The sequence below is a fragment of the Ctenopharyngodon idella genome, chromosome 2 (assembly GCF_019924925.1).
Source record: "Ctenopharyngodon idella isolate HZGC_01 chromosome 2, HZGC01, whole genome shotgun sequence".
Taxonomy (NCBI): Eukaryota; Metazoa; Chordata; class Actinopteri; order Cypriniformes; family Xenocyprididae; genus Ctenopharyngodon; species Ctenopharyngodon idella.
Genome location: NC_067221.1, coordinates 42,931,069 through 42,958,426, shown reverse-complemented (window position 1 = coordinate 42,958,426; position 27,358 = coordinate 42,931,069). Strand labels below are relative to the sequence as shown.

Here is a 27,358-nt window from a genome sequence, read left to right as displayed (position 1 = left end):
TTCACCTCCATCAACACATCAAACATCAGTCCGGCTCCATGAAGATTCTCACTATTTTTTAACCCGAAGGCTCTACTGTCAGCACAACTTTCAAAGCCATTTAAGGCGAGATATTTCCTGCAAATTTCTGCTATAATTATGATAAAATTGTTTGTTTTCATGTTTTTTTTTTTGTTTGTTTTTTTTAGAAAGAAACTGGGGAACAAATGGAAACAAGAGTTGTTGAGGAGCAAAAAAAAAAAAAAGAAAAAAAAAGATATATGATTTTATTTTTTTTATTTATTTTAATTTATTATTATTATTATTATTATTTGTATTATTAATTACATTGAATAAATAAACTAAATAATAAAATAAAATAAAATAATGGAAACAGTAGTTGTTGAGGGGCAAAAAAACAGAAATATGATTTTATTATTTTTTTAGAATTTCAATTAAGTTAAATTTATTTTCATATTTAATAATAATAATAATAAAAACAATGGTCATTGAGGGGCAAAAAATAAACATGATTGTTATCTTTTGCATTTTAATTAACACATTTATTTTAATTACAATAAAATAATATCTCAGTTTTTTTGCTATAATTATTATTATTATCATCATCATCATCATCATCAATACAATTAATAATAATAATAATAATATAATAAAAATAAATTAAAGTTAAAATGCTAATAAAATCAAATCAAATCATATTTCTTTTGTGTTTCACAACAAATTGTTTCCACTTGTTTCTCAGTTTGTTTCTACAAAAAAGATTAAAAACATATCATTATTATTATTATCATAATTATAGCAGAAATAATTTTTTTTTAGCTTTTAAATTATGTTAAATACAGTATATTTTAATTATTATTATTAAAAAAAATAATAATAATAATAGAAACAAAAGTTGTTCAAGGGCAATTTTTCTTTAGCATTTTAGTTAAGTTACATTTATTTCATTTTAATTTATTATTATGAATAAGAATAAGAATAAGAACACACACCTAAAATACATCATTAGTTTTTTTATTTTTTATCAATACATTTTTTGTGCTGGAAAACAATAAAACATTTTTTGCTTTTAATCAATTTAATCAAATATATATATATATATATATAGTACTTTTTTCCCAAAAAAATTTGTGTTTTCCAGCACAAATATCTAAACATTCTTTAATCAAGATACATTTACTGGAGAAGCAATGGAGTCAGAAAATCCAACTTAATTCAAAGCAAAAACAAATTCTAATCTTCAGTGATTTTGCTTCTCCAGTAAATGAATCTTGATGTTTAGATATTTGTGCTGGAAATCAAGACACTGACAGAAAAGAACATCAGTTTGTAGTCGATCGGTTTGTTTCAGGGTTTAAAGTCTGTGATTTGAAGCTGTGCTGTATGGAGTAAATGAAGAAGAACAGAGGGTTCGGCGTGTGCTGTGTGAGGTTACCTGGGTAATACGTGTTTGGGATGCTGGTGCTCAGCGTGTTGGTTTTCACCGTGAGAGAACATGGAGAAGAACCCGCTTCACAAGAGACAAACAACAGAGGAAAACAGCATTAAACATGTTCACTTCCTGCAGCTCCAGCAGATCAACACCAGTGTCATCAGGATAAACTGATGAATGAGTCTGCCAGCGCACACATATACAAAGTTTGGAATAATTAAGCATTTTTGTAATGTTTTCAAATGAAAGAATAAAGAGACTTATTACATTCTAAAACATAAAAAAAAAACTAAATTCATGTAAATTTAAAATGTAAATGTTTAATTATCATGATGATCATGTCACATTGCAAAACATTTCCTACCCTGTATTTAGGGCCCAAAAACCAATGGTGCTCATTTTATTATTATTATTATTATTAATATTATTATCATTATTCTTTTCCTAAAAGAATTGCATTTTTGAGGGCCAAAACATGCTCATGAATCTTTGCACGCGTCATTAAAACTGACAAAAATGTACATCTGATACGGGTTTCAGAATTAAGTGCTGCAAAATGGCTCAATAGCGCCACCTACAAATTTTCAACGAAAATCGTTAGGCACACGTAACATCCCATTTTGAATTTCCTTTGCAATTTTTTCCAGTTCCAGGCATCATACTTTAACAAACTCCTCCTGGAGTTTCAGGGGCTGTTTTCCACTAAAAACTATTTACGCATTTTGGCCGTTCATTTACACGACAACAGTGTTTTGGAGGCCTGAAAACACAAACATTTGAAAACGGGTTCCAAAGAGCAAGTTTTTGAAAACAATAGCGTTATCGTCTCTGTGTAAACTACAAAAATTAAAGTTTGTGAAACCGGTGACGTCATGCGCATGTGTATTATGTGTTCAGTCTATAGGCGTGTAGTGTTTCTTTACAAAGTGACATCGCCATCTACTGGCCAGACAGCAGAATACAGCGTTTTAGTAATTTTCGTGGATCCGTGCGAACGGGGATCTCTCCACAACGTTGTCGCAAAAAACGTGCATTGTTGTCATGTAAACGTACCCTTAATCAGATCAACGTCATATTTGATCAGACTCATATAAACACCTCTGCGATGCTAAATCACGTAGTTTTTGAGTTTTCGTTGAACGGCGTTTTCGTGGCGGCCTGACAAATTTCGATGCTTTGCCATGAAACAGGAAGTTGTCGTAACTCAAACATACAATGTCTAATCTGCCCCACACTTGATGGCCTGAAGATAGTTATAGTCATAGCGCCACCTACTGGAAACAGGAAGTAACATGTTTTGCACTGTGTTGCACTCATATCAACATATTAAAATATGCCAGCAAGTGCCAAACATGCTAGAAACATTCTAAAAGTATCCAAAATTTAATATATTTCCTTACTTTACAACACGCGAAAAACAGTACACCAACAGAGCAGTATGTCCGAATTTGAACAGTAGGTGAAAATTCCCCGGATGACCTACTACTTCCGCCGAGATTCTGAAGTGCGAGATTCTTCAATGGACACTTTACTATCCCATGAGGCCATGGGAGAGGATTTATGAATGTCAGTGAAGCAACGTAGGTCACATGACAGTAACAACATGGCGGATCATGTAGTGCGTCTGAATTCAATTCCTACAACCCACATTCACACTGTATAGAACTTACTTTTTAACGGTTGCGAAGTATAAAAGTTTAAATAGGAAAGTTGTTGTAACTATAATATCCAATCTGCCCCAAACTTCACGTTTGATAAGAGTCCTGTCCTGAAGACATGTACATGCCAGTATTCAGTTATAGTCATAGCGCCACCAGCTGGCAGCAGGAAGTGTGGCAAATATAAATGACTTTGACGTAGTGCTGCTGTATCTACCATATTTTCCCAAAGCCAGCAGGTGTTTGTTTTCCAGTACAAATATCTAAACATTCTTAAATCAAGATACATTTACTGGAGAAGCAAAATTAGTAAAAAATTACTCAAAATGAAGCGAGTTTATGTTTAAAACAAGAACAAATATCTGCCAATGGAGTCAGAAAAATAAAGTTAATTCAAAGAGAAAACAAGGTGATTTTTCTGACTCCATTGGCAGATATTTGTTCTGAACACTAAAGAAAGAAAAAATTTCTGGCGTCTCATTACAGTATAAACACGCGTCTGCCTCCTCTATACACACTGTGTTGTGGACTGACAGAGATATAAAGTTAATTGTTTTAATCAGCGCTGATTAAAGGCGAACGAGATCAGCTGCTCAGATAATCCGGATCGATGAGGTCACGCAGCTGTCCGGAGCACGTGTGTCGGCTGTAAAGCTGCTGCGGAGACGGCGACCCGAGGACACGCATGCAGAATCCAGAGCCGTCAGGAGCGTCTGTGCAGGACGAGTGTCTGAGACAGCTGCTTCATCACCACAACAATCACTCGCAGGAGCCTGTGGAGCTACCAGACACCCGACCCGCCACAGGAGGGACTTGCAGAGTTCAGACTCTTGTGTGTGTGTGTGTGTGTGTGTGTTCACTCACAGCGTCCGTTGAGGTTGTGTGTGTCCATGAAGGAAAGAGCCTCGTCACAGTTGGTCCCCTGCTCGGTGTAGCTCTTGTCCATGGAGTTCACCATCACCGTCATCTCCTGCCGCGTGCTGTTCAGAGTTTCCTTCCGCTTCTTCGCCAGTTTTCTGCAAATCACAAGGATGAAAATAACAGAATTAGTAATGTGATACAGCATTCTGAGAGGAAACACACACGGGTTACTGTACGCAGTATGTGTGAGAAAATCTGAGCACACAGATACTGTTTCTCACAATGCAATGTACTCAACTTTATTTCTTCTTTCATTTTAATTTTAGTTAAAGGTGTAGCATTTTTTTTTTTTTTGCAGGTTTGTCATTTTTTTTAAATGTCTGTTTTTACTCATTTTTATTTCAGTTTTAGATATTTTAGTATATTAAGTTTAACTAAACAATTTTGTTTTTAATTTTTTGCTTAAATTCTTTAAAAAATATTTTTATTTTATGGTTTTAGTTTTAGTTCTAGTTAACTAATAACTCTGGTTTGTCATTTTTGGTTTGTTTAGTTTTTAGTTATTTTAGTAGATTAAGTTCAATTAAATTTTTTTTAATTTTTTTTTTTATTATTTTAAGGTGTTTTTTTAATATTTTATTTCAGTTAACATTCATTTTATTTTATTTCAAGTAATCATTTTTTATGGTTTTAGTTTTAGGTCTAGTTAACTAATAACTCTGGTTTGTCATTTTTTATTTTATTTTTATTATTTTATTTAATAATTATTCAAAAATAATTATTAATGTCTAAAATTTTTATTTTTTTGTTTTAAGTTTTCTATTTTATTTAATTTTTTTTTATTTCAGTTTAGTTTTTTTAATTATCTCATTTCAGCTAACATTTATTTTATTTTATTTAAAGTAATTGAAATTTTAATGGTTTTAGTTTAAGTTCTAGTTAACTAAAAACTCTGGTTTGGCATTTTTAATTTATTTTTATCATTTTATTTAATAATGTCTATTTTGATTTTTGAGTAAAATGATTTTATTATTTTTTGTTTCAAGTTTTTTATATTTTATTTTAATTTTTTATTATTTCAATTTTTAAAAATATCTCAACATTTATTTTATTTTATTTCAAGTAATTAAAAATGTAATGGTTTAGTTTGAGTTCTAGTTAACTCTAAAAACTCTGGTTTGGCATTTTTATTTTTATAATTTCATTTAATGTTTATGAAAATAATTTAAATACATTTTTTCAAAATATATATTTTTTTAACATATATGAAAAATATATAAAACATTTTATAATATGTATGAAAAATAATTTAAATAAAAATAATCTTTTTATTTTTTTATTAAAATGCTTTTTTTTTCCTTAATATTTTATCTTATTTCAAGTAATGATTTTCATGGTTTTAGTTTCAGTTCTAGTTAACTATAATTGGTTTTATAATGTTTGAAGCTTTAATTTACAGTCAAAAAAGTGCAATAAAATGCATTAAAAAAACTAGATTAAAATTAAGAATTTCTCAAGCAACTCACTGTATTAACGGTCATTTGACAATAACATAACATACTACAGTATAAAATGTTCATTGTTTCATTCTATATTCTGTTTTACACATTAATTAAAATTGTGCAAGTATTTTATTCAAAACACACAATGAAAGAAAACTGCCGCAGGATTTACTTTCAACCAATTTTAACTCAGAAATTGCTTATAAATTTTACAAATAATTACAAAGAAATGTCAAGTAACACATTGAATTAAACATACAAAACCAAAATAGTATTTTCATGTATTTTCATTGCAATGCGCTTTATTAACCATATTCTACAGTCCAGCTGTACTTTCCGGTTGTAAGGAAGAGTTGAACATGTATTTTGCACACATTACTATAGAGTCATTCTGAGGAAAGCACTCAAGGTGGTTTGCCATTAAAGTAATCAAAAGAGGCTAATTTTAATAACCAGGACCTGATTAATACAGCAGTGTTACCCTCCCAATTAAACCCCAATTTAATTTTAATCAATGCCCTACCAAGACCCTTGAGGAGCGCCGGCTCTCCATGATTACAGCTGCCCACGTCTGTTCTCCGACATACAGACCGAACGAACGAACACGCAGATCCAAACACCAAACTTCTCCCGATGCCAAAGCAGATGTCACGAGAATAAAGAGTTGTAATTGAGTTCTGCTTCAGCTGATCTATACCCCAAACATGCTAATTCACTTGGCCCGTTTTTGATCCGCTGCACGAGGAAATGCAAATGAGGCCAAATTAGCCAGCCAATCTGTGGGAGAGAAATTAGCATGTGGAGGAGGGGCTCCACGCCTGAGGCCTCGAGTTTCCCAAAGCGGATCTGGAGGTAATTTCAAATGAGATCTCGGAAAGTGAGCCAAACCACAAAGTAAGGAGATGCACGAAGTTTCTACAAACTACAAACTCCATTAAAGCCAAACTGAGATCATGAACATCCACAGACGACATGATTGATGAGCAAAACACACGGGTTACACCGCTATATGAGATTATGAGTCAAAACTACACGCCAATACTCCATTAGGACAGAGTTCAGCTCACAATCCGTACTGGATAAAGAACGACTTCTACAGCGCTTATACAGAACAGATCGATTCAAAGAGGCTTCACGGTAATAAACAATAATGAATCAATGATGCAAATGAATTAAATATGACACAAATTCAAAAAAGACAATAGTGTCCTTATTCTGATCAATTCAGTTCAGTTCAGTGTTGACTCGGTTCAGTTCAGTTTTGATTCAGTTCAGTTCAGTGTTGATTCATTTCTGTTCAGTGTTGATTCAGTTCAGTTCAGTGTTGATTCATTTCTGTTCAGTGTTGATTCAGTTCAGTTCAGTGTTGATTTGGTTCAGTTCAGTGTTGATTCGGTTCAGTTCAGTGTTGATTCAGTTCAGTTTGGTGTTGATTTGGTTCAGTTCAGTGTTGATTCGGTTCAGTTCAGTGTTGATTCAGTTCAGTTTAATAACTGTAAAGTTCATTAATTATAAAGCAAGTTCAATTCAGCTATAAAGCAGCTCTAGAGAAGACGATAGTGTCATTATTCAGATCAATGTTGATTCAACTCAACTGATTCAACAGACATATTTCAATTCAGTTCCCACATGAACTTCAGCTCTACATCTGAAGGTCTCACAAGCATAAAGACAAATTCTATTTTGCAATGAACCTCATTTCTGGAACTATTTGATAATGTTTTATAAATTAAGCAGCAAAACATCATCTGGTATCTAGATAACAGGGATCGTTCAGCGTTTTGAAAGTGTGAAAAAGATATTGAGTAACGACTTGAGCACAAATTTCTAATCTTGGTAACTCTTACCAGTATTTCATTCCTTTAACTCTAGCAGTTTTAATCTGACTGGATTGATGTTCAAGTGTCGATTTCTTTGACATGTTTCAGTTTTCTATTTCTCTGGTTTAATTGTATTTTAGTCGAACTCACAGTGACTCGAAACATTGTTTTGTGTCTTTAGTCTCTGTTGGGTCTCGATCATCGACTGATCGCAGTCCAGCGGCGCAGCACGCTACCCACAATTCCCCACTGTTCCCTGTGTCCGAACGGCTCTAATGAAGACGCTTTTGTTTTGGACACACACGTTAAATGCCTTCAATAACCACTGAAATGTGCCAGAACACAATAACCACGATGCCTTTAGTTTCGTCTCCGGTGTGCCGTCACACTTTGAAGGATGTGTTTCCGCTGCAGGAGTCAGTCAATTAGGTGTGTGTGTGTGTGTGTGTGTGTGTGTGTGTGTGTGTGACTGTGGGTGTGTGTAAAGTGTACATTTACTAAAAAAGATGCAATACTGATGGTCCATCACTGTAACAAATAGAATAAAGATAAAAATAAATAAATTTCATAAAATCGTTAAAAAAAAATCTTGACTTGATTGGATAAATGAAAATGTAAAATTATTGAAATATTAACTTAAAATCTCAGGGGTTCGTCGGTCGAAAGCTTTGAGAATCCCTGTGCTAGAACGAATCATTTAGAGCGGTTCACTGAAAAGATTCGTTCATGAATCAGACGAACGCTCACTCGTTCTATCTGTCTCTCTTTATTGAGCCACTTTCTGTTGCTGCTTTTATTGCACACTTGCACTGGAGTGAAATATCTGCAAGACCTTGGCCACGGTCGTTACGGCTCTCCGCCTGTCGCACTATAAGTGTGTTGATGGTCTCCTCGGGGACGCCGCTGACAGGTGAGGTGACACCAACCTCAGCCCGTCCGGCTTATTGATGACATGACAAAAACAGGAGCAGTATAAAGCCGGCCTGCACGAATCCTGCGCCTGTACAGCAGTGAACACACGTCAATCACGTCCGGCCGAACGGAAGCACAGGAGGACGCTGGTGTCAGTCTGAGTGCCGGTCCTGAGAGGAGAACGAACTCTGAAGATCCTGATGACTGACAACAGCACAGTCATGATTGACACTCTCACTGCCATGTTAAATCAATACTGCAGCTGAAAACACATCTGAGACTGGAAAAAACTTGGCCGTGCGCACGCGCGTGTGTGCTATTTCAAAAAAAAAAAAAAAAAAAACAGAGATGGAGATGAGCAATCGATTTGTTTCTGATTCCAGTTCCACTTCATTCTTATTCCATTCACCAGTACGAGCCCCAATCCCAGCAACAACTGATTTGGTAACACTTCACAATAAGGTTTCATTTTAGTTAATTACATTAGATAACATGAACTAACAATGAACAATACTTTTACAGCATTTATTAATCTTAGTGCATTACTTTACTTGTAACAAAAAAATATGCTGATTACGTAATGCATGTTACTTGTAATGTGTTACTTTACTCGTAACATCAAAAAGTAATCTGATTACATAACGCAAGTTACTTGTAATGCGTTACTTTACTCATTAGTTAAAAAAGTAATCTGATTACGTAACGCAAGTTACTTGTAATGCGTTACTTTACTCGTAACATCAAAAAGTAATCTGATTACGTAACACAAGTTACTTGTAATGCGTTACTTTACTCGTAACATCAAAAAGTAATCTGATTACATAACGCAAGTTACTTGTAATGTGTTACTTTACTCATAGCATCAAAAAGTAATCTGATTACGTAACGCAAGTTACTTGTAATGTGTTACTTTACTCATAGCATCAAAAAGTAATCTGATTACATAACGCAAGTTACTTGTAATGTGTTACTTTACTCGTAACATCAAAAAGTAATCTGATTACATAACACAAGTTACTTGTAATGCGTTACTTTACTTGTAACATCAAAAAGTAATCTGATTACATAACGCAAGTTACTTGTAATGTGTTACTTTACTCATAGCATCAAAAAGTAATCTGATTACATAACGCAAGTTACTTGTAATGCGTTACTTTACTCATTAGATCAAAAAGTAATCTGATTACGTAACGCAAGTTACTTGTAATGCGTTACTTGTGGCATCAAAAAGTAATCTGATTACATAACGCAAGTTAATTGTAATGCGTTACTTTACTCATTAGATCAAAAAGTAATCTGATTACGTAACGCAAGTTACTTGTAATGTGTTACTTTACTTGTAACATCAAAAAGTAATCTGATTACGTAACACAAGTTACTTGTAATGCGTTACTTTACTTGTAACATCAAAAAGTAATCTGATTACGTAACGCAAGTGACTTGTAATGCGTTACTTGTGGCATCAAAAAGAAATCTGATTACATAACGCAAGTTACTTGTAATGCGTTACTTTACTCATTAGATCAAAAAGTAATCTGATTACGTAACGCAAGTTACTTGTAATGTGTTACTTTACTTGTAACATCAAAAAGTAATCTGATTACGTAACGCAAGTTACTTGTAATGCGTTACTTTACTCGTAGCATCAAAAGGTAATCTGATTACGTAACGCAAGTTACTTGTAATGCGTTACTTTACTCGTAACATCAAAAAGTAATCTGATTACGTAACGCAAGTTACTTGTAATGTGTTACTTTACTCGTAGCATCAAAAAGTAATCTGATTACATAACGCAAGTTACTTGTAATGCGTTACTTTACTCATTAGATCAAAAAGTAATCTGATTACGTAACGCAAGTTACTTGTAATGCGTTACTTTACTCGTAGCATCAAAAAGTAATCTGATTACATAACGCAAGTTACTTGTAATGCGTTACTTTACTCATTAGATCAAAAAGTAATCTGATTACGTAACGCAAGTTACTTGTAATGCGTTACTTTACTCATTAGATCAAAAAGTAATCTGATTACGTAACGCAAGTTACTTGTAATGCGTTACTTTACTCATTAGATCAAAAAGTAATCTGATTACGTAAGTTACTTGTAATGCGTAAATCGACATACTCTGGTACACTGGAGGGAGAATCTGAATTGGGTTTCCACAGTTTTTCCTTGACAGGTTGTAGAGATCTCTGATATCAGAACATGAGGACGTGATTCCATCAAAGATAAGTTCAACTTGTATAAAGATCAATTGCGTTTGCAATATTTCGCATTTATATTTTTTGTATATATTTTATAGTTTTCACATGATTTTATATGATTTTATTGACCGCTGGCTCAAAACAACCCAATCGCTGGGGTTGTCCATTTTCAACCCAACTTGGGTTGTTTTTAACCCAGCATTTTTTAGAGTGTACCATTAAAACATCATACAAGATTCAGATATTAAAATGTCCTCATTATAAACAAAGCATTTATTTAATCAAGCTCCAAAAACAGCTCGTTTTGATATTGCGGGATCTGTGACGTCACACATGCAAATACATTTGCATATGCCTGCCTCCAGAGCATCGACCAATAGTTATACATCATCACACCATCGGCTCCGCCTACTAGCGTTCAGTCACTTAACGGCTGACATTTGCCGTCGCGTCAAAAGCGAATAGAAGTCATTATAATGACAGACGCTGTCTACACTGGATCAACAAATATTTTACATAAAGTGTGTTTCTACAACACGCACATTTACTTACGTTTCCATAGACAATATTGGCATATTGACATCTTTCCAGAAGTACAAATGTGTAGGAATCCTTATTTATGAATATTAAAATCGTGGCATTAATATCTTGATTCTATTGTATTTATTTATTTATTTATAATATCAACGACATGTTTTCAGTCGCATTTATTAAACGCAGTTTACTCATCTACTTAATATGAAATAACATTTCGCTCCGTTCTGTGTGACTTTTACTACAAAATTGTTTTGAAGGACCAAAAAATGTTAAACAACACCACACTTTAAAAACTGAGTGGCGTATTGTATTACAACTACAATTATTCATGAGATCAATATAAGGTGATTTACAAGGCATAATTAATGCATTGAAAATAGTTTTATAATGCATAATATATATATATATATATATATATATATATGAATCTGTTTGCTGTACACAGCTGCATTCAATTTGTAACTATTTATTTTCATAGCAGATCAAATTAAACGGGAAACACAGTAAGAGTATTTTTAGTTGGTTCCAGATTTTGTTCAGTTCCCACCTCTAAATATATGCAAAAGCTCAGCATGATAAACAAACAAACAAACAAACAGCAGAGAGCAAGCGTCCATTAAACACGTGTTAGGAAAACTGAAAACATTAGGATGATGGATTTCATTTGCATGCAACAAACACCAACCATGCAGGAAAACTCAAGCCAAACGACAGAAGCATGTAGCGACTGGGATTAATGCTTATGGAGAGACGATGATGATGATGATTTATGAGATGAAGGGTAATTCCAGGTTTGGGAAAAGTATGTTTTCCCATCCCTGTGCTGGGCAAGACAAGGAGTTTTTTTCCTTGGGAAAGTCGTTTTTCCAGTTATCTACTCTGTTTTATCAATCACATCTGTAATAATAATAATAATAATAATAATAATAATAATAATAATAAATCCCACATCACGGTTCTGATTTGAGGAGGTACAGCATTCACAGACAGGCATTTCACAGCAAAAAAAAATCACATTAAAAACTTCAAGACGGCATTAGCAATATTGATCTCATTCTGTCTTTTTTACAAGATCATAATAATCACAAACAATTTAAAATTGCAATGCATCGCTCAGGCCGAGTGTTGATTCTCGATCGTAAAGTGACGCGAGCGCACGGGTCAGTCATGCAGGGTGAAGCGGACAGAGCGAACACAGCATGACACTAACAGTGTACAAAGGTGTTTTACTTACAGGTAGTAAGTGTAGGACTGATAGGTTCTCCTGCCCAGTGGGGTGGTGGAGGGGTTTAAGCAGTGGAGGGGGATGAAGATGGAAGGAAAGAAAAAGTAAAAAATATTAATGTTTGAAAACGATATATAAAATGAACACAAGCAGACATGGTGGCATACGTGAGAGAGAGAGCGAGCGATTCCTTGCATGCACTGCAGCCACTGCGCTCTTTATAACACAAACCTTCACGCTGAACGTCCGGCTGAACACACGCGTCCTCCTCAGAACATCTCCGGACTACGACTGACCATATATATGTGTTTTTGTTTTTGTCTGGATGGATTAACAGCTATATCATATCCAAAACATGCACACTACCAGTCAAAAGTTTGAAAAAAGTCTCTTTTGCTCCCCAAGGCTGCATTTATTTGATCAAAAATGGTGTAAAAAATGTGAAATATTATTATAATTTAAAATGGCTGCTTTCCATGTGATGATTTCTGAAGGATCATGTGACACTGAAGACTGGAGTAATGATTCAGCTTTGATCACAGGAATAAATTACATTTTACTATATATTCACATAGAAAACAGCTGTTTTACATTATAATAATATTTCACATTTGTACTGTATTTTTGATCAGCCTTGGTGAGCAGAAGAGACTTCTTTCAACAGCATTAAAAAAAAAAATCATAATTATTCCAAACTTTTGATCTGCTCCGCCTCTCCAATCTCTCTGTGAACATTCATATGTGCATTAATAAGGGAAATAAGTGTGAAAGCACACACACATCAGAACACACTGTAAATTAGCAATAAAACCAACATTAATTCACCTCGCTGCATTTTTCAGGATATAATTAGATGAATATGCAAACATGTGAGCTGTAAATGACCAGATGCCGCAGCGTCCGAACATCAGCTGAACCGTGCGCTCGGCTTTAAACCGGGAATTAGCACGTCTCCTCATGCTTTCCTTTCTAATCTAATTCAGCAAATTAAACCAAATAGATGCAAGGGATTCAATCACGCTCATTCATTTGATTAAGGTATATTGAAGGAGATTCAATTAAAATGTCTATGGAGTGATCAACGCTCAGGAGCCGGCGGGAGGGAAATTTGGTGAATCCGGTGTTTGGGATTATTGAACACGTGTGTATGAAATAAAGTCATCTCTCCATGCAAATGACTTTAGACCAGCGGTTCTCAACCTTGAATCCAAGACAGTTGTAATAACAACAAATAAACTAAAAAAAAAATCATGTTTTGTAGCATTTTAATTAAGACTATGTTAATTTAAATAACACAAAGTTAAGAAGCACTGCTTTAGACTGCCTTATTTACATTTATACATGCAGTACTGAGCAATCAGATGCTTCACATCAACAACAACATGATTATTTCCATCTTTTAATTGGTGTGCCAGTAGGAAATGTTACATTTTGCAAATCCTGCAATAACCTAAAAGATCTGATCACCGTCACTGAGTCCGTCTGGGATTTACTGCAAAAAAACTCTGTTCTTCCTGAAGACTGAAGATATTAAGTCTTGTTTACTGAAAAACGCACCAGCTCAGGTCATGTGATCTGGAGACCTCTGAACTGCCTGTTTATATATATATAAAACATATTATATATAGCAGTGTAAGTCTGGAGCAAACAGATAGTAAGTGCTCACGTGTCTCGTGTCACAGAATCCCTGATCTACTGAGATTTGAATGATTTTTTTGATGGAGGAGGGTCACTGCGAGAACGGCTCTTTATCAGGCCATTACACTGCATTTTAATGGGGTTTATCAACATAATTAGATTAATAATTCAGTGTCACATAGACATTGAAGATGGAGCCGGATTAAAGGTCAGGTGGAAATCGTAAGGAAAATCTATTATTAAAAGCTGCAGTTGAACTCTAGACAACCTGGAGATCTGCGGTTTTCCACAATAACACAATGACGAAGTTCCGATCTGACTGCAGATGAGACGAAAAGTTTGGACACACCTACTCATTCCTCATCAATATTAATGACCAGGTTAGAATAATTGTTATACAACTCTGAACTTCTTTTAGTTTCTTCTGGTTCAATTCCCAGAATGCATGTTGATTCAGTAATGCTAATAAAACTTGAATAAAAGTAGTTCATACTTTATTAGGTTTCTTATTGTTTTGAGTGTGCATGCATTGAAAAAAATGTAAAGCTTGAATGCAATTTAAGTTTTGCTCTACAGAGGTCTGAGTTCTGGTCTACAGATTTATGGTTGAGTTCTGGTCTAGAGAGGTCTGGTTGAGTTCCGGTCTACAGAAGTATGGTTGAGTTCTGGTCTAGAGAGGTCTGGTTGAGTTCTGGTCTACAGAAGTATGGTTGAGTTCTGGTCTACAGAACTATGGTTGAGTTCTGGTCTAGAGAGGTCTGGTTGAGTTCTGGTCTAGAGAGGTCTGGTTGAGTTCTGGTCTAGAGAGGTCTGGTTGAGTTCTGGTCTACAGAAGTATGGTTGAGTCCTGGTCTAGAGAGGTCTGGTTGAGTTCTGGTCTACAGATTTATGGTTGAGTTCTGGTCTAGAGAGGTCTGGTTGAGTTCTGGTCTACAGAAGTATGGTTGAGTTCTGGTCTAGAGAGGTCTGGTTGAGTTCTGGTCTACAGAACTATGGTTGAGTTCTGGTCTAGAGAGGTCTGGTTGAGTTCTGGTCTAGAGAGGTCTGGTTGAGTTCTGGTCTACAGAAGTATGGTTGAGTCCTGGTCTAGAGAGGTCTGGTTGAGTTCTGGTCTACAGATTTATGGTTGAGTTCTGGTCTAGAGAGGTCTGGTTGAGTTCTGGTCTACAGAAGTATGGTTGAGTTCTGGTCTAGAGAGGTCTGGTTGAGTTCTGGTCTACAGAAGTATGGTTGAGTTCTGGTCTAGAGAGGTCTGGTTGAGTTCTGGTCTACAGAGGTCTTCAGATCAAAATAATCACATGTGTCCAAACTTTGGTTAACAGCGGCACTTTCTTAAATGTATCGTCACCCTTAACTGCAGTAAAATCAGTGCAACAGATCATCTTCAGTGCTGTGTGTGTTTGAGGTGCTTACCGTTTCTTCATGAGCAACACGATGCCAAGGAAGATGATGACAAAGAGCAGTATTCCTGCGATGACTCCGGCGATCTTCACCGTGTGGTCAGTCTGTTTCTCCGGCTCCACCGCGTTGGGTTTGTGTGTCGCTGCACCTGAGATCAAGGTTAAAGGTCATGCAGAAGATAGTTTAAGGTGAGAGGCTACAGGGAAAATACTGTTCTTTCATGCACTGGTCAATTTTGAGGTCTATTATTATACTCTCTCTCTCTCTCTCTCTCTCACACACACACACACACACACACACACACACTCACATGCACAAGTAAGTGTCTGACCTGTTAGTTGTTTGTCTCCAGCGGCCGGAGCGATGCGAACGTAAGGGGTGGTGAGCTGCGTCACCAAGATAGCAGCTGCAAGAACAAGATCCACACGCATGCAGAAAGACAGAGAGGGAATCAGTGTGTGTGTGTGTGTGTGTGTGTGTGTGTGAGTGTGAGTGTGTGTGAAAGACAGAAGAGAAACAAACAAGAGATAATGAGCAGTTACTCATCAAGCTAAAAACCTGAACCCAGAACCATGCAGTAAAACCAGCGAGACTCATCATAGGTTATCTTGTCTCGCGCTTCACTTTGCTCTTACTTTAACCTGGGTTAGTAATTAACTCTGGGTTAATGTTCTTATTTGCATATTTACAAGGTTAATAACATCGACTGGACAAGAGCAGCACGTGATCTGCTCTCAATCAGACTTCAACACAATGCTGATTACATGCAAAATGTTATTTGTAAAAGTAATTGCTGTTTGCATAAATCAGAATATCTACCTTTGGTAGCGACACGAACACAGTCGATTTTCGTCTCCTGGAAAAAATAGATACACAAATATCAAACATTTGAATGACTCAATTGAACAAATAAATATTTATTAAAATTTCTGAAGATACAAATCATGTTTATAATATTATTATCATCATTATTACTTTTATTAATAATAAGAATAATATTTTTTATAATTTATTCTAAAGTTGTTTTTATTTTAAATTATTAATATTATTACTACTGCTACTAAAAATAATATTTTAATAGATTTAGTGCTGTCAAATCGATTAATCGAGATTAATCGCATCTAACATAAAAGTTTGTAAATATAATAAATATGTGTGTATGTATGTGTGTATATATATATAGACACACATATATATTTACAAACTTATGTTAGATGCGGTTAATCGCAATTTATCGATTTGACAGCACTAATAATAATAATCATTTATTATGTCCTTCATTTATTAAAAATTATAATAATTTTAATAGTATTATTATCATTGTTAAATAATAATAATAATTATATTAAAATTATTATAATTATTATATAATATAATTATTAATTATAATGAATAAATGATATGAATCTACTGACAGTCCTACAGTAAACATCACGTAGAACAATATAAGCGTGTGTCATGCGTGACGTTCTCTGATGAAGCTGCAGTCGGATCGTTTCTACAGCAGTAACTAACAGTGTACTTCTGTCAGCAGAAACACCGTCTGCTGCTGCATGACTCTACTGATGTTTGTGCTGATGTATTTTCTATGCCTGCTGAGCAGCTGCAGCATTAAAACTGCATTTCAGACGAATGCTGTATGTGAGCGTTCAGAAGCCGAGCACCTGGAACACGACTCACTTTATTGCTTGTAATCAAACTAATGTCCTGAGCTACACAAACACCTTCTTCTGCTTTATTACTGTTGGTGTTTTTAGTATGCCTGTCAAAGCCAACATACTGTTATTGCACATAAACAGCATTTCAAAAGACTAACACCTGCTGGAGCTTTCAAACTACATCCTTTAGGCTTTCCTAAACGCCTTCAAAACACCTTTGTGTTTTTGATACATTTTTCATTAAACAACTCATTTTGCTTCTCCAGTAAATGTATCTTGATTTAAGAATGTTTAGATATGTGCGCTGGAAAACAAGACAGAAACACTGAGGAAGAACAGAGTTTTGTTTTTGCAGTGTAGCAACTTTAATATTTCCCAGCATGACTGTATCAGCACAACAGTCAAAGCCTTGAAAACGTGTTTTTCTAAAGACCCACACTTCCACCTACACCTGAACACATATGAAGACCTGTGACCTGACGAACGAGCCTCACGACAATGTAAACAAACACTCGTATGGCTATTACAAAGAAAAGCAACTAGAAATGTGCATTTAGCATCTGAAAGGCAGGACATTAAGAGCGCGAGGCCTGATTTAATGAATTACAGGTCTTGAATAGAGGGCCGTCTCAGTAAGTGCCCGTCTGAATCCATCAGGGAGGCTAAAACACAGATCCTCAGTCAATTAGGACATCAATTACGGCCGGCAGCTCTTCCACGGCCTTTTAGAGCAACACGACTGTCAATCTAAACAGCACGTTTTCTTTAAAAGCACCGCGAGAGGTGAGAAAGAGCAAGACGCATTAAGTCAAAGTGAGTTAATGCGAGCGGTGGGCGTCTCCCGTCATGTATGACACTCAAAAGTGTCGCTCTGACACTCAAAGTGTTTTTCTGCACGATTACAGGCAATGCCGTTCCCTGACGGCCTCTTACGCATGTGTTTGAGGATGCTGGTCGAGGTCGAGGTGTCCGGAGGGATCCTCTTCACCATTCTCTTTCTTACCCACAATTACCTTCCTCATCGACTCCGGCCGCTGTGGTTTCAGAGGAGAGCTACTCGACGCGTGTGAATGTGTGTCTGTTAATCGAGGGGCTTCAAGCGTTTGTCGCTGTCATGACTCTGAATTCCTCACACTCTTCTGTTTCTCCCACAGGGTCCGAAATTAACACTCAACAAGAGCCAAATGCAAGTTAAAATTGGCTTTGGCACATCAATAAATGAAGCCAGCTGTCCGGTGACTTTCTTAGTAAATGCAACACTGCAAAAAAAGGGTTTTCTTTTCTCAGAATGTTTAGATATTTGTACTGGAAAGCAAGACACAAATACTGAGGAAGAAAACTTAATATGCATCAATACTGTTGATTTGACTGTACCGACACCCAATTACAGCAGAAACTAAATTCTGTTTACATCACTGATCATTATTTTCCTGTTTATTACTTCGTACAGATACTGTAAATTGAAATTCCAGGACTTTCAAGGTCTTTTCGAGCACTACTTTTTCTATGTTTTCAAGGACTACAATCAGAGATCAAACAAGATTTTTATTATCTTTCAAATTCCAGAAATAGGTAAATAGATAAAGAAAATATGTACGCAATTGACTGTGGCAATCTAAAGTATAGGAACATTAATAAAGCCCTAGAATTTTCAGTGCATAGAAGAGCAAATAGAAATAGGGCATAAACTTTTTATTCGATTCCTTTAAAAAGATGTTTTTTATTTGTAAAATGTAAAGCATTTCATTGTAACTAATTACAAATTAATTATATTTAGTTTGCACTAAAAATATTGTTTATTTTTTAAAGATTTTTTTTACAGATGTAAGAGATCCAAAATACAACTAACATATTTAATAATAAATATTAAATACAAAGTTTATAAATAATATTTTATATTATAACGTTGGTATACTTGGTATTGAGAAACGTTCTGCATGTCAAAGGATTAGTTCACTTCAGAATGAAAATGTCCTGATAATTTCCTCACCCCCATGTCATCCAAGATGTTCATGTCTTTCTTTCTTCAGTCGAAAAGAAATGAAGGTTTTAGAGGAAAACATTCCAGGATTTTTCTCCATATAGTGGACTTCACTGGGGTTCAACGGGTTGAAGGTCCAAATGTCAGTTTCAGTGCAGCTTCAAAGAGCTCTACATGATCCCAGACGAGGAATAAGAGTCTTATCTAGAGAAACCATCGGACATTTTCTAAAAAAAAAAAAAAAAAATTATATAATTTTTAAGCACAAATGCTCGTCTTGCACTGCTCTGTGATGCTCCACGCATTACGTAATCACGTTGGAAAGGTCACGCGTGACGTAGGCGGAAGTACCGATCCAGTGTTTACAAAGCGAACATGCAAAGACTAAGCCAAACATCCTTTACAAAAAAGGGTAAAACAACGATGTCAGATGATTTTGAAGTTGGAGGAGAAAATGAGATGGTGTTTTTTGCCCTACCGCGGTACTTCCACCTACATCACGCGTGACCTTTCCAACATGATTACGTAATGCGTGGAGCATCACAGAGCAGTGCAAGACGAGCATTTGTGGTTAAAAAGTATATAAATGTTTATTTTTTTTTAGAAAATGTTCATTGGTTTCTCTAGATAAGACTCTTATTCCTCGTCTGGGATCATGTAGAGCTCTTTGAAGCTGCACTGAAACTGACATTTGGACCTTCAACCCGTTGAACCCCAGTGAAGTCCACTATATGGAGAAAAATCCTGGAATGTTTTCCTCAAAAACCTTCATTTCTTTTCCACTGAAGAAAGAAAGACATGAACATTTTGGATGACATGGGGGTGAGTAAATTATCAGGAAATTTTAATTCTGAAGTGAACTAATATTTTAATGTTAGGGATTTATCAATGACTATAGTGCAGGTTACATGGTTAAACCAGTAGGTGGCAGCAAGGGACTCACTTTAAGAGTGAGTTAGTATACAATTCATAAAAAAAAACTCTGATTCATTTTGGAAAGAAGCAAGGTTGTAAACAAGGAAATTATTAATAAGGAGCAACTGACAAGCAAAGCGGCTTGGGGTGAAGCTGAATCTGACGCTGTCAGTCATGGGAAATCCCCTTAACCATACTATGATAAAGATATCGCTTTCCTCATTCAAGCTGATTTTTTTACATGAAAATGTGATTAACCAGAAGAATGAAAGCTGTATCATATACTTGGAAATATATGAGCATCATAGCCATGTGAAATGGCTTTGTATCTATGATGCACTGCAGCTTTAATTTTGCGTGAAAAGATTTGTTTTATTGAAAAAATAAACACTGATTTCATATACATTGTCTTTCAATAATTCAAGCACTTTTCAAGGATTTCCAGAACTTAAATTTTAAATGGTCATATTCAAGCACTTCAAGCACCTTCTACGAACCGTGTAAAGCTGCTTTGAAACAATCTGTATTGTATAAAGTGCTATATAAAGCTGACTATAGAGGACTAGTGAACGCACCCCGTTGGCCGTGCTGACGGCCTGATAGTAGATGCTGTAGCTCTTGTGCGGGAGCAGCGGAGCGTTCCAGTAGCCGCTGTACGTCCGGTTGTCTCCGATGGTGAAGGGCTGTGGCGAGGGGACGCCTGCGGACGGGAACTCAGCGCCGTAGTAGTACTGTGAGTTCAGACTGCTGGCGTTCTGGTAGTGAACCGGCACCGGATAACAGCGGAGGATTTCAGCTTCACCGCCACGAGCCCTTCGAGGCCGTTCCTCCTCAACAACCACCTGATACACACTGAGAGAGAGAGAGAGAGAAACATGCTGTATTAAACCCACAATGAAATTGATACTATTAATCATAATAAATGAGCAAAAAAGACATTTCAAAAACATTAATTTTTCAGAAAACCAGACTTAATATCTTAGTCATTTCTCTTCTCCAGTAAATGTATCTTGATTTAAGAATATTTAGATATTTGTGCTGGAAAACAAGACAGAAACACTGAGGAAGAACATCATTCTTTGCAGTGTGATATAACATGCTTCTGTTAAAAGTTATTGACAAATCCCTGGCATTGCTGCCAAGATCTATAACCATATTCATCAGGATCCTCCATCTCTCACGGTGACGTTCCTTTCATCTCGGCCGTCTGTGGCTCTCAGACATTATAAGAGGTTTCTTCTCCAGATCCAATATTCACCCACACCGGAGGAACAAGAACCCCGGCGCGGCTCCATAAATTAGCACTGCCACAACACAAAGACGCCCATGTTTGCTGTTTAATCATTTATGGACTTAAAGGGCAAACATCCACTCACGCTCCCTTCATAAATTCTCTGTGTCAGTTTTTCGGGAAGGGCCGGCGAAGCCCCGGAGCGCCGCGAGACTACGGTAAAGCGCTGCGTCGATGGTAAGTGACCATGACAAAAAACAGGGCTTGTGTTTCATACACTTCACATGCACTTTACTCAACGCACAACTGAACTAAACTAAACTAAACTAAAGCCGCTGGTATTTACAGAGGGACAGAGAGAGAGCGGCTAGCTGCTAGCGCAATGAATGTTGACTGATGCTAATCTGACCTTTGGGTTTGCTAATCTGTAATAAAGTCTGGGTTTGCGAGCAAAAGGTTATCTGTGAATATAAAAAGCTGCATTTATAAATATACTGTAGTTAATGAAATTACAAACCTGCACACTGCCTGCCCTTTCCTGTGGATTCATTACACATACGAAAAACAATCCGCTGAAATATCCATCCATCCATCCCTAAATATACATCCATTCATGCCTAAATATATATCCATCCATCCCTAAATATCCATCCATCCATCCCTAAATATCCATCCATTCATGTCTAAATATCCATCCATCCATTCATCCATCCATCCATTCATACCTAAATATCTATCCATCCATTTATCTATCCCTTAATATCCATTCATTCATCCCTAAATATCCATTCATCCCTAAATATCCATCCATTCATCCCTAAATATCCATCCATCGATTCACACCTGTATATCCATCCATCCCTAAATCCATTCATCCATCCGCACCTAAATATCCATCTATCCATCCATCCATCCATCTCTAAATATCCATCCATCCCTAAATCCATTCATCCATCCATCCCTAAATATCCATTCATCCATCTATCCATCCCTAAATATCCATCCATTCATCCCTAAATATCCATCCATTCATCCATTCCTATATCCATCCACCTAAATATCCATCCAATCATCCCTAAATATCCATTCATCCATCCATCCATTCCTAAATAGCCATTCATCCATCCATTTATCTATCCCTAAATATCCATTCATTTATCCCTAAATATCCTTAAATCATCCATCCATATCAATCCATCCTTAAATCCATCCATCCATCCCTAAATATCCATCCATCCATCCATCCATCCACTCATTCCAAATATCCATCCAGCCCTAAATATCCATCCATCCATCCCTAAATATCCATCCATTTATGCCTAAATATCCATCCATCCATCCATCCCTAAATATCCATCCATTCATGCCTAAATATCCATCCATCCATTCATCCATTTATCCATTCATACCTAAATATCCATCCATCCATTTATCTATCCCTTAATATCCATTCATTTATCCCTAAATATCCATCCATCCATCCATCCATCGCACAAAAGGGAGTGGCCTGTGGTTCTTTAGCCAATCACAATCAGTCTTTGCCTGTCAGTCATTTTGCACATTTGGAGGGGTTTGGAGAGAATAAAGTGTAATATACAGTCATTAATTTATTAGATGCCTCCAACATTAACAAAACACACTCTCTCTCTCCTTCAGTTTGAAGCGTCATTTTCAGTTACGTCTGAATTACATGTGAAATAGTCTGGAAATAAATTCTATGACATTGAATGAGCTGCTCGGCTGCATGATAATACGTTGCCATCCTACGGCATGCTGGGTAAAGGTGATCTCTGCCAGCGCTTCAGTTTGGAGATGAAATATCATGTGATAAATTATTTAAGCCAATGAGAGACAGCGCAGGTGAGAGGGGAAGTTAATTAGCACCTGATCTCACACTGAAGTCAAAGTTCAGAGGTCAAAGAGCAAATCACAGCCTCACCGGAGGTCTAGCTTGATTACAGATGAACGAAAGAGAAAGACGTGTGTGTGTAAAATGCACCAATTCTCTGGAAATATAAAACTTAACATGCTAACAGAAATAATGAGATTTTGGGAAATGTCCCGCCCCTTACCATAACTGCCAGTTTCAACACACTACTAACTAACTCAACCAGGCCCCGCCCCTTTATTCTGTGTATGAATTATTTAAATGAGGAATATTGTGAAGAAAACTCAAGATGGAGGCGTTTCAGAAACACTGACACTGATATAGAGAAGAATAATAATGAGCTTTTTCATGATCAAACAGCAACATTACACACTGACGACAGATGAAGATGGAGAAAAGCTTTAATTGTAGAATGTTACCAACTGTTTTTAACTTCATATTCATGCTCCAAAGGGCATCTTGAAGTGCTATAATGTGATCTATATGTGTGTGTGTGGCTGAAGCAGGTGTGTAATGGGATGAGACCTGCAGACGGGCAGCACAGGAACCAATTTCCACATCTGAACCCGGTAATGTCCCTCTTCCTCCTGTTACTGTGGAAACGGAGGATCCGTTTGCCCATCATCCCACTTATTATTCCGCATAAATTCAGCTTTATTTCTGAGAGAAGAAAAGAAGGTCTTTCTTGACATGTGTGTGAATGTGAGTGCTGTCAGCGCAGATGTGTGCGGCACGAATACGGCCGCAGGGCGAAACGGAGACCGCCGACGGCAGCGATGGATCCAATCGCCACCGACCCACCTACTTTCTTATGACGCTTTCATCTGACGCGCCACACATGATCAGAGACACTCGCTGTTGTTAATTACATCAGTGTGAAACTAAATCATTGCGAAAGTAACCTTGATACGGCGAGGGCACTTCAAAGAGCGAGCAGACAATTTCAACAAATGCAACGCAAAATAGAGCCTGAAAGTCATCAGAAATTAAACATTTTATTCTCTACAAATAAAAGAAATCGTCATCAGGGGGTCAAAATGACCATTTATAGTTTGCAATTACGCATTTGAGAGTGAGTTTGTGTTTAAAACAAAAACAAATATCTGCCGATGGGGTCAGAAAAATAAACTTAATTCAAAGGGAAAACAAGATTATTTTTCTGACTCCATTGGCAGATATTTGTTCTTGTAAGCTCATGATCCACAGGATCCAACTGGACCTTGGAATGCAAAATGTGTATAAAGTTTTTAATGCATTCGAAGGGTTAAACTCTGTCACCAAAACAAACCGTGTTCGGCGGCCCGTATGACTCCAGCACATAATTTCGGTACCTAAAAAGAGACTTTCGAGGAGATCTGGATGTTTAATGAGCTTGTTTACACACCATCTGTAAAAGAAATATGCAGCTAATGTGTAATTAAGTAGCTCTGATGAGTTGTCCGCATCGATCACATCAGCCCATTTTCTCACAGGAAGTGCTGGAGTTGTTCGGGTCTCCACGAAAAACTCTTGCAAACTGTCGCCGACTGCAGCGACTCCGCACAATAACTCCCTGAGCGCCTTAAACTAATTAATTAAAACCTCTAACGGCAGAGTGACCTGACAGCTTTATCCCAGGCAGTGCCAGACACGAGCGCGGACGGAAAGAAAATGAGAAAACCAGGATGATGAGGATTTCTGAGCAAAGAGAGAAGAGGAGGAAACATGGAAACACTTTATAATAACATTCCAGTTATTAATATCACACTGTAAAAAACAACACGTTCTCACTCACAACTCGCCACACTTTTAACACACAGGGTTCCCTTAGCATCATTTCTGTGACGTGCAGGTACTCCATTGCTTTCAGTTGTTTGTCTAATGCATCAGATCAAGACACATTTAATTCTTTGCATGCACTTGTGAAAGTGGAAATGATTTTATAAATATTTATACTTTCATAGATATTTTGGAGCACCTAAACACATCGCTACCCTAAACCTACACTTCAGTCACAGGTATTTACTGCAAAATCTGAACAAAAGCAGTTTAAAACAAAAAGGTTCTATCTACAAAGTCGAATGGTATGCAAAGACTTCAGTTCTATATAGTGACTTAATTTTAAAGAACCCTTTATTCCAAAAGAGGTTCTATACAGAACTCTAGAGTTCTTTTACTCAATTTTAAAAAACACTTTATTCCAAAAAGGTTCTATATTAGAACTCTAGAGTTCTTTTACTCAATTTTAAAGAACATTTTATTCCATAATGTTTCTATATAGAACTCTAGGGTTCTTTTACTCAATGTTAAAGAACATTTTATTCCATAAAGGTTCTATATAGAACTCTAGGGTTCTTGACTCAATTTTAAAGAACGCTTTATTCCAAAAAAAGGTTCTATATAGAACTCTAGGGTTCTTGCCTCAATTTTAAAGAACCCTTTATTCCAAAAAAAGGTTCTATATAGAACTCTAGGGTTCTTGCCTCAATTTTAAAGAACCCTTTATTCCAAAAAAAGGTTCTATATATAACTCTAGGGTTCTTGACTCAATTTTAAAGAACCCTTTATTCCAAAAAAAGGTTCTAGATAGAACTCTAGGGTTCTTGACTCAATTTTAAAGAACCCTTTATTCCAAAAAAAGGTTCTATATAGAACTCTAGGGTTCTTGACTCAATTTTAAAGAACCCTTTATTCCAAAAAAAGGTTCTAGATAGAACTCTAGGGTTCTTGCCTCAATTTTAAAGAACGCTTTATTCCAAAAAAAGGTTCTATATAGAACTCTAGGGTTCTTGCCTCAATTTTAAAGAACGCTTTATTCCAAAAAAAGGTTCTATATAGAACTCTAGGGTTCTTGCCTCAATTTTAAAGAACGCTTTATTCCAAAAAAAGGTTCTATATAGAACTCTAGGGTTCTTGCCTCAATTTTAAAGAACGCTTTATTCCAAAAAAAGGTTCTATATAGAACTCTAGGGTTCTTGACTCAATTTTAAAGAACGCTTTATTCCAAAAAAAGGTTCTATATAGAACTCTAGGGTTCTTGACTCAATTTTAAAGAACGCTTTATTCCAAAAAAAGGTTCTATATAGAACTCTAGGGTTCTTGCCTCAATTTTAAAGAACGCTTTATTCCAAAAAAAGGTTCTATATAGAACTCTAGGGTTCTTGCCTCAATTTTAAAGAATGCTTTATTCCAAAAAAAGGTTCTATATAGAACTCTAGGGTTCTTGCCTCAATTTTAAAGAACGCTTTATTCCAAAAAAAGGTTCTATATAGAACTCTAGGGTTCTTGACTCAATTTTAAAGAACGCTTTATTCCAAAAAAAGGTTCTATATAGAACTCTAGGGTTATTTTACTCAATTTTAAAGAACATTTTATTCCAGAAAGGTTCTATATAGAACTCTAGGGTTATTTTACTCAATTTTAAAGAACATTTTATTCCAGAAAGGTTCTATATAGAACTCTAGGGTTCTTGCCTCAATTTTAAAGAATGCTTTATTCCAAAAAAAGGTTCTATATAGAACTCTAGGGTTCTTGCCTCAATTTTAAAGAACGCTTTATTCCAAAAAAAGGTTCTATATAGAACTCTAGGGTTCTTGACTCAATTTTAAAGAACGCTTTATTCCAAAAAAAGGTTCTATATAGAACTCTAGGGTTATTTTACTCAATTTTAAAGAACATTTTATTCCAGAAAGGTTCTATATAGAACTCTAGGGTTATTTTACTCAATTTTAAAGAACATTTTATTCCAGAAAGGTTCTATATAGAACTCTAGGGTTCTTGCCTCAATTTTAAAGAACGCTTTATTCCAAAAAAAGGTTCTATATAGAACTCTAGGGTTCTTGACTCAATTTTAAAGAACGCTTTATTCCAAAAAAAGGTTCTATATAGAACTCTAGGGTTATTTTACTCAATTTTAAAGAACATTTTATTCCAGAAAGGTTCTATATAGAACTCTAGGGTTATTTTACTCAATTTTAAAGAACATTTTATTCCAGAAAGGTTCTATATAGAACTCTAGGGTTCTTGGCTCAATTTTAAAGAATGCTTTATTCCAAAAAAAGGTTCTATATAGAACTCTGGGGTTCTTGCCTCAATTTTAAAGAACCCTTTATTCCAAAAAAAGGTTCTATATAGAACTCTAGGGTTCTTGACTCAATTTTAAAGAACCCTTTATTCCAAAAAAAGGTTCTATATAGAACTCTAGGGTTCTTGACTCAATTTTAAAGAACCCTTTATTCCAAAAAAAGGTTCTATATAGAACTCTAGGGTTCTTGACTCAATTTTAAACAACCCTTTTTTCCAAAAAAAAAAAAGGTTCTATATAAGGATAAATGTCTTAAATGATTGCATAATACTTTAATGTTTAATGGTTATTTACAGTTTTTAGCTCTATGTTTGAGCTGTTAAATTCATAAATTGTAATTAAAACTGAAAATGAATTAAAACAAAATGAATTAATTAAAACAAAATGCATAAATGAATGATCCCATGACAGAACCCCTAAAAGGTTCTATAT

General features: G+C 35.8%; 1 protein-coding gene across 38 annotated transcripts in view; it reads right to left on the bottom strand.

The window, feature by feature from the left end:
• LOC127498784 (receptor-type tyrosine-protein phosphatase mu-like) overlaps nucleotides 1-27,358 on the bottom strand; it is a 297,821-nt gene that overhangs the window by 157,084 nt on the left and 113,379 nt on the right. For 17 of the 38 annotated variants that reach the window (XM_051868535.1, XM_051868766.1, XM_051868824.1 and 14 more), the window contains exons 12-18: nucleotides 20,320-20,596; nucleotides 16,010-16,046; nucleotides 15,522-15,596; nucleotides 15,203-15,338; nucleotides 12,161-12,190; nucleotides 3,955-4,106; nucleotides 1,436-1,510 (exon numbers count right to left, since the gene is read on the bottom strand). The exons of 12 other annotated variants lie outside the window; for them this stretch is intronic. In XM_051868535.1, coding sequence (XP_051724495.1) covers nucleotides 1,436-1,510; nucleotides 3,955-4,106; nucleotides 12,161-12,190; nucleotides 15,203-15,338; nucleotides 15,522-15,596; nucleotides 16,010-16,046; nucleotides 20,320-20,596 — 782 coding nt within the window. The remainder of the gene's footprint in view (nucleotides 1-1,435; nucleotides 1,511-3,954; nucleotides 4,107-12,160; nucleotides 12,191-15,202; nucleotides 15,339-15,521; nucleotides 15,597-16,009; nucleotides 16,047-20,319; nucleotides 20,597-27,358) is intronic. 9 more of the 38 variants (XM_051868857.1, XM_051868550.1, XM_051868556.1 and 6 more) reach the window with 7 other exon arrangements.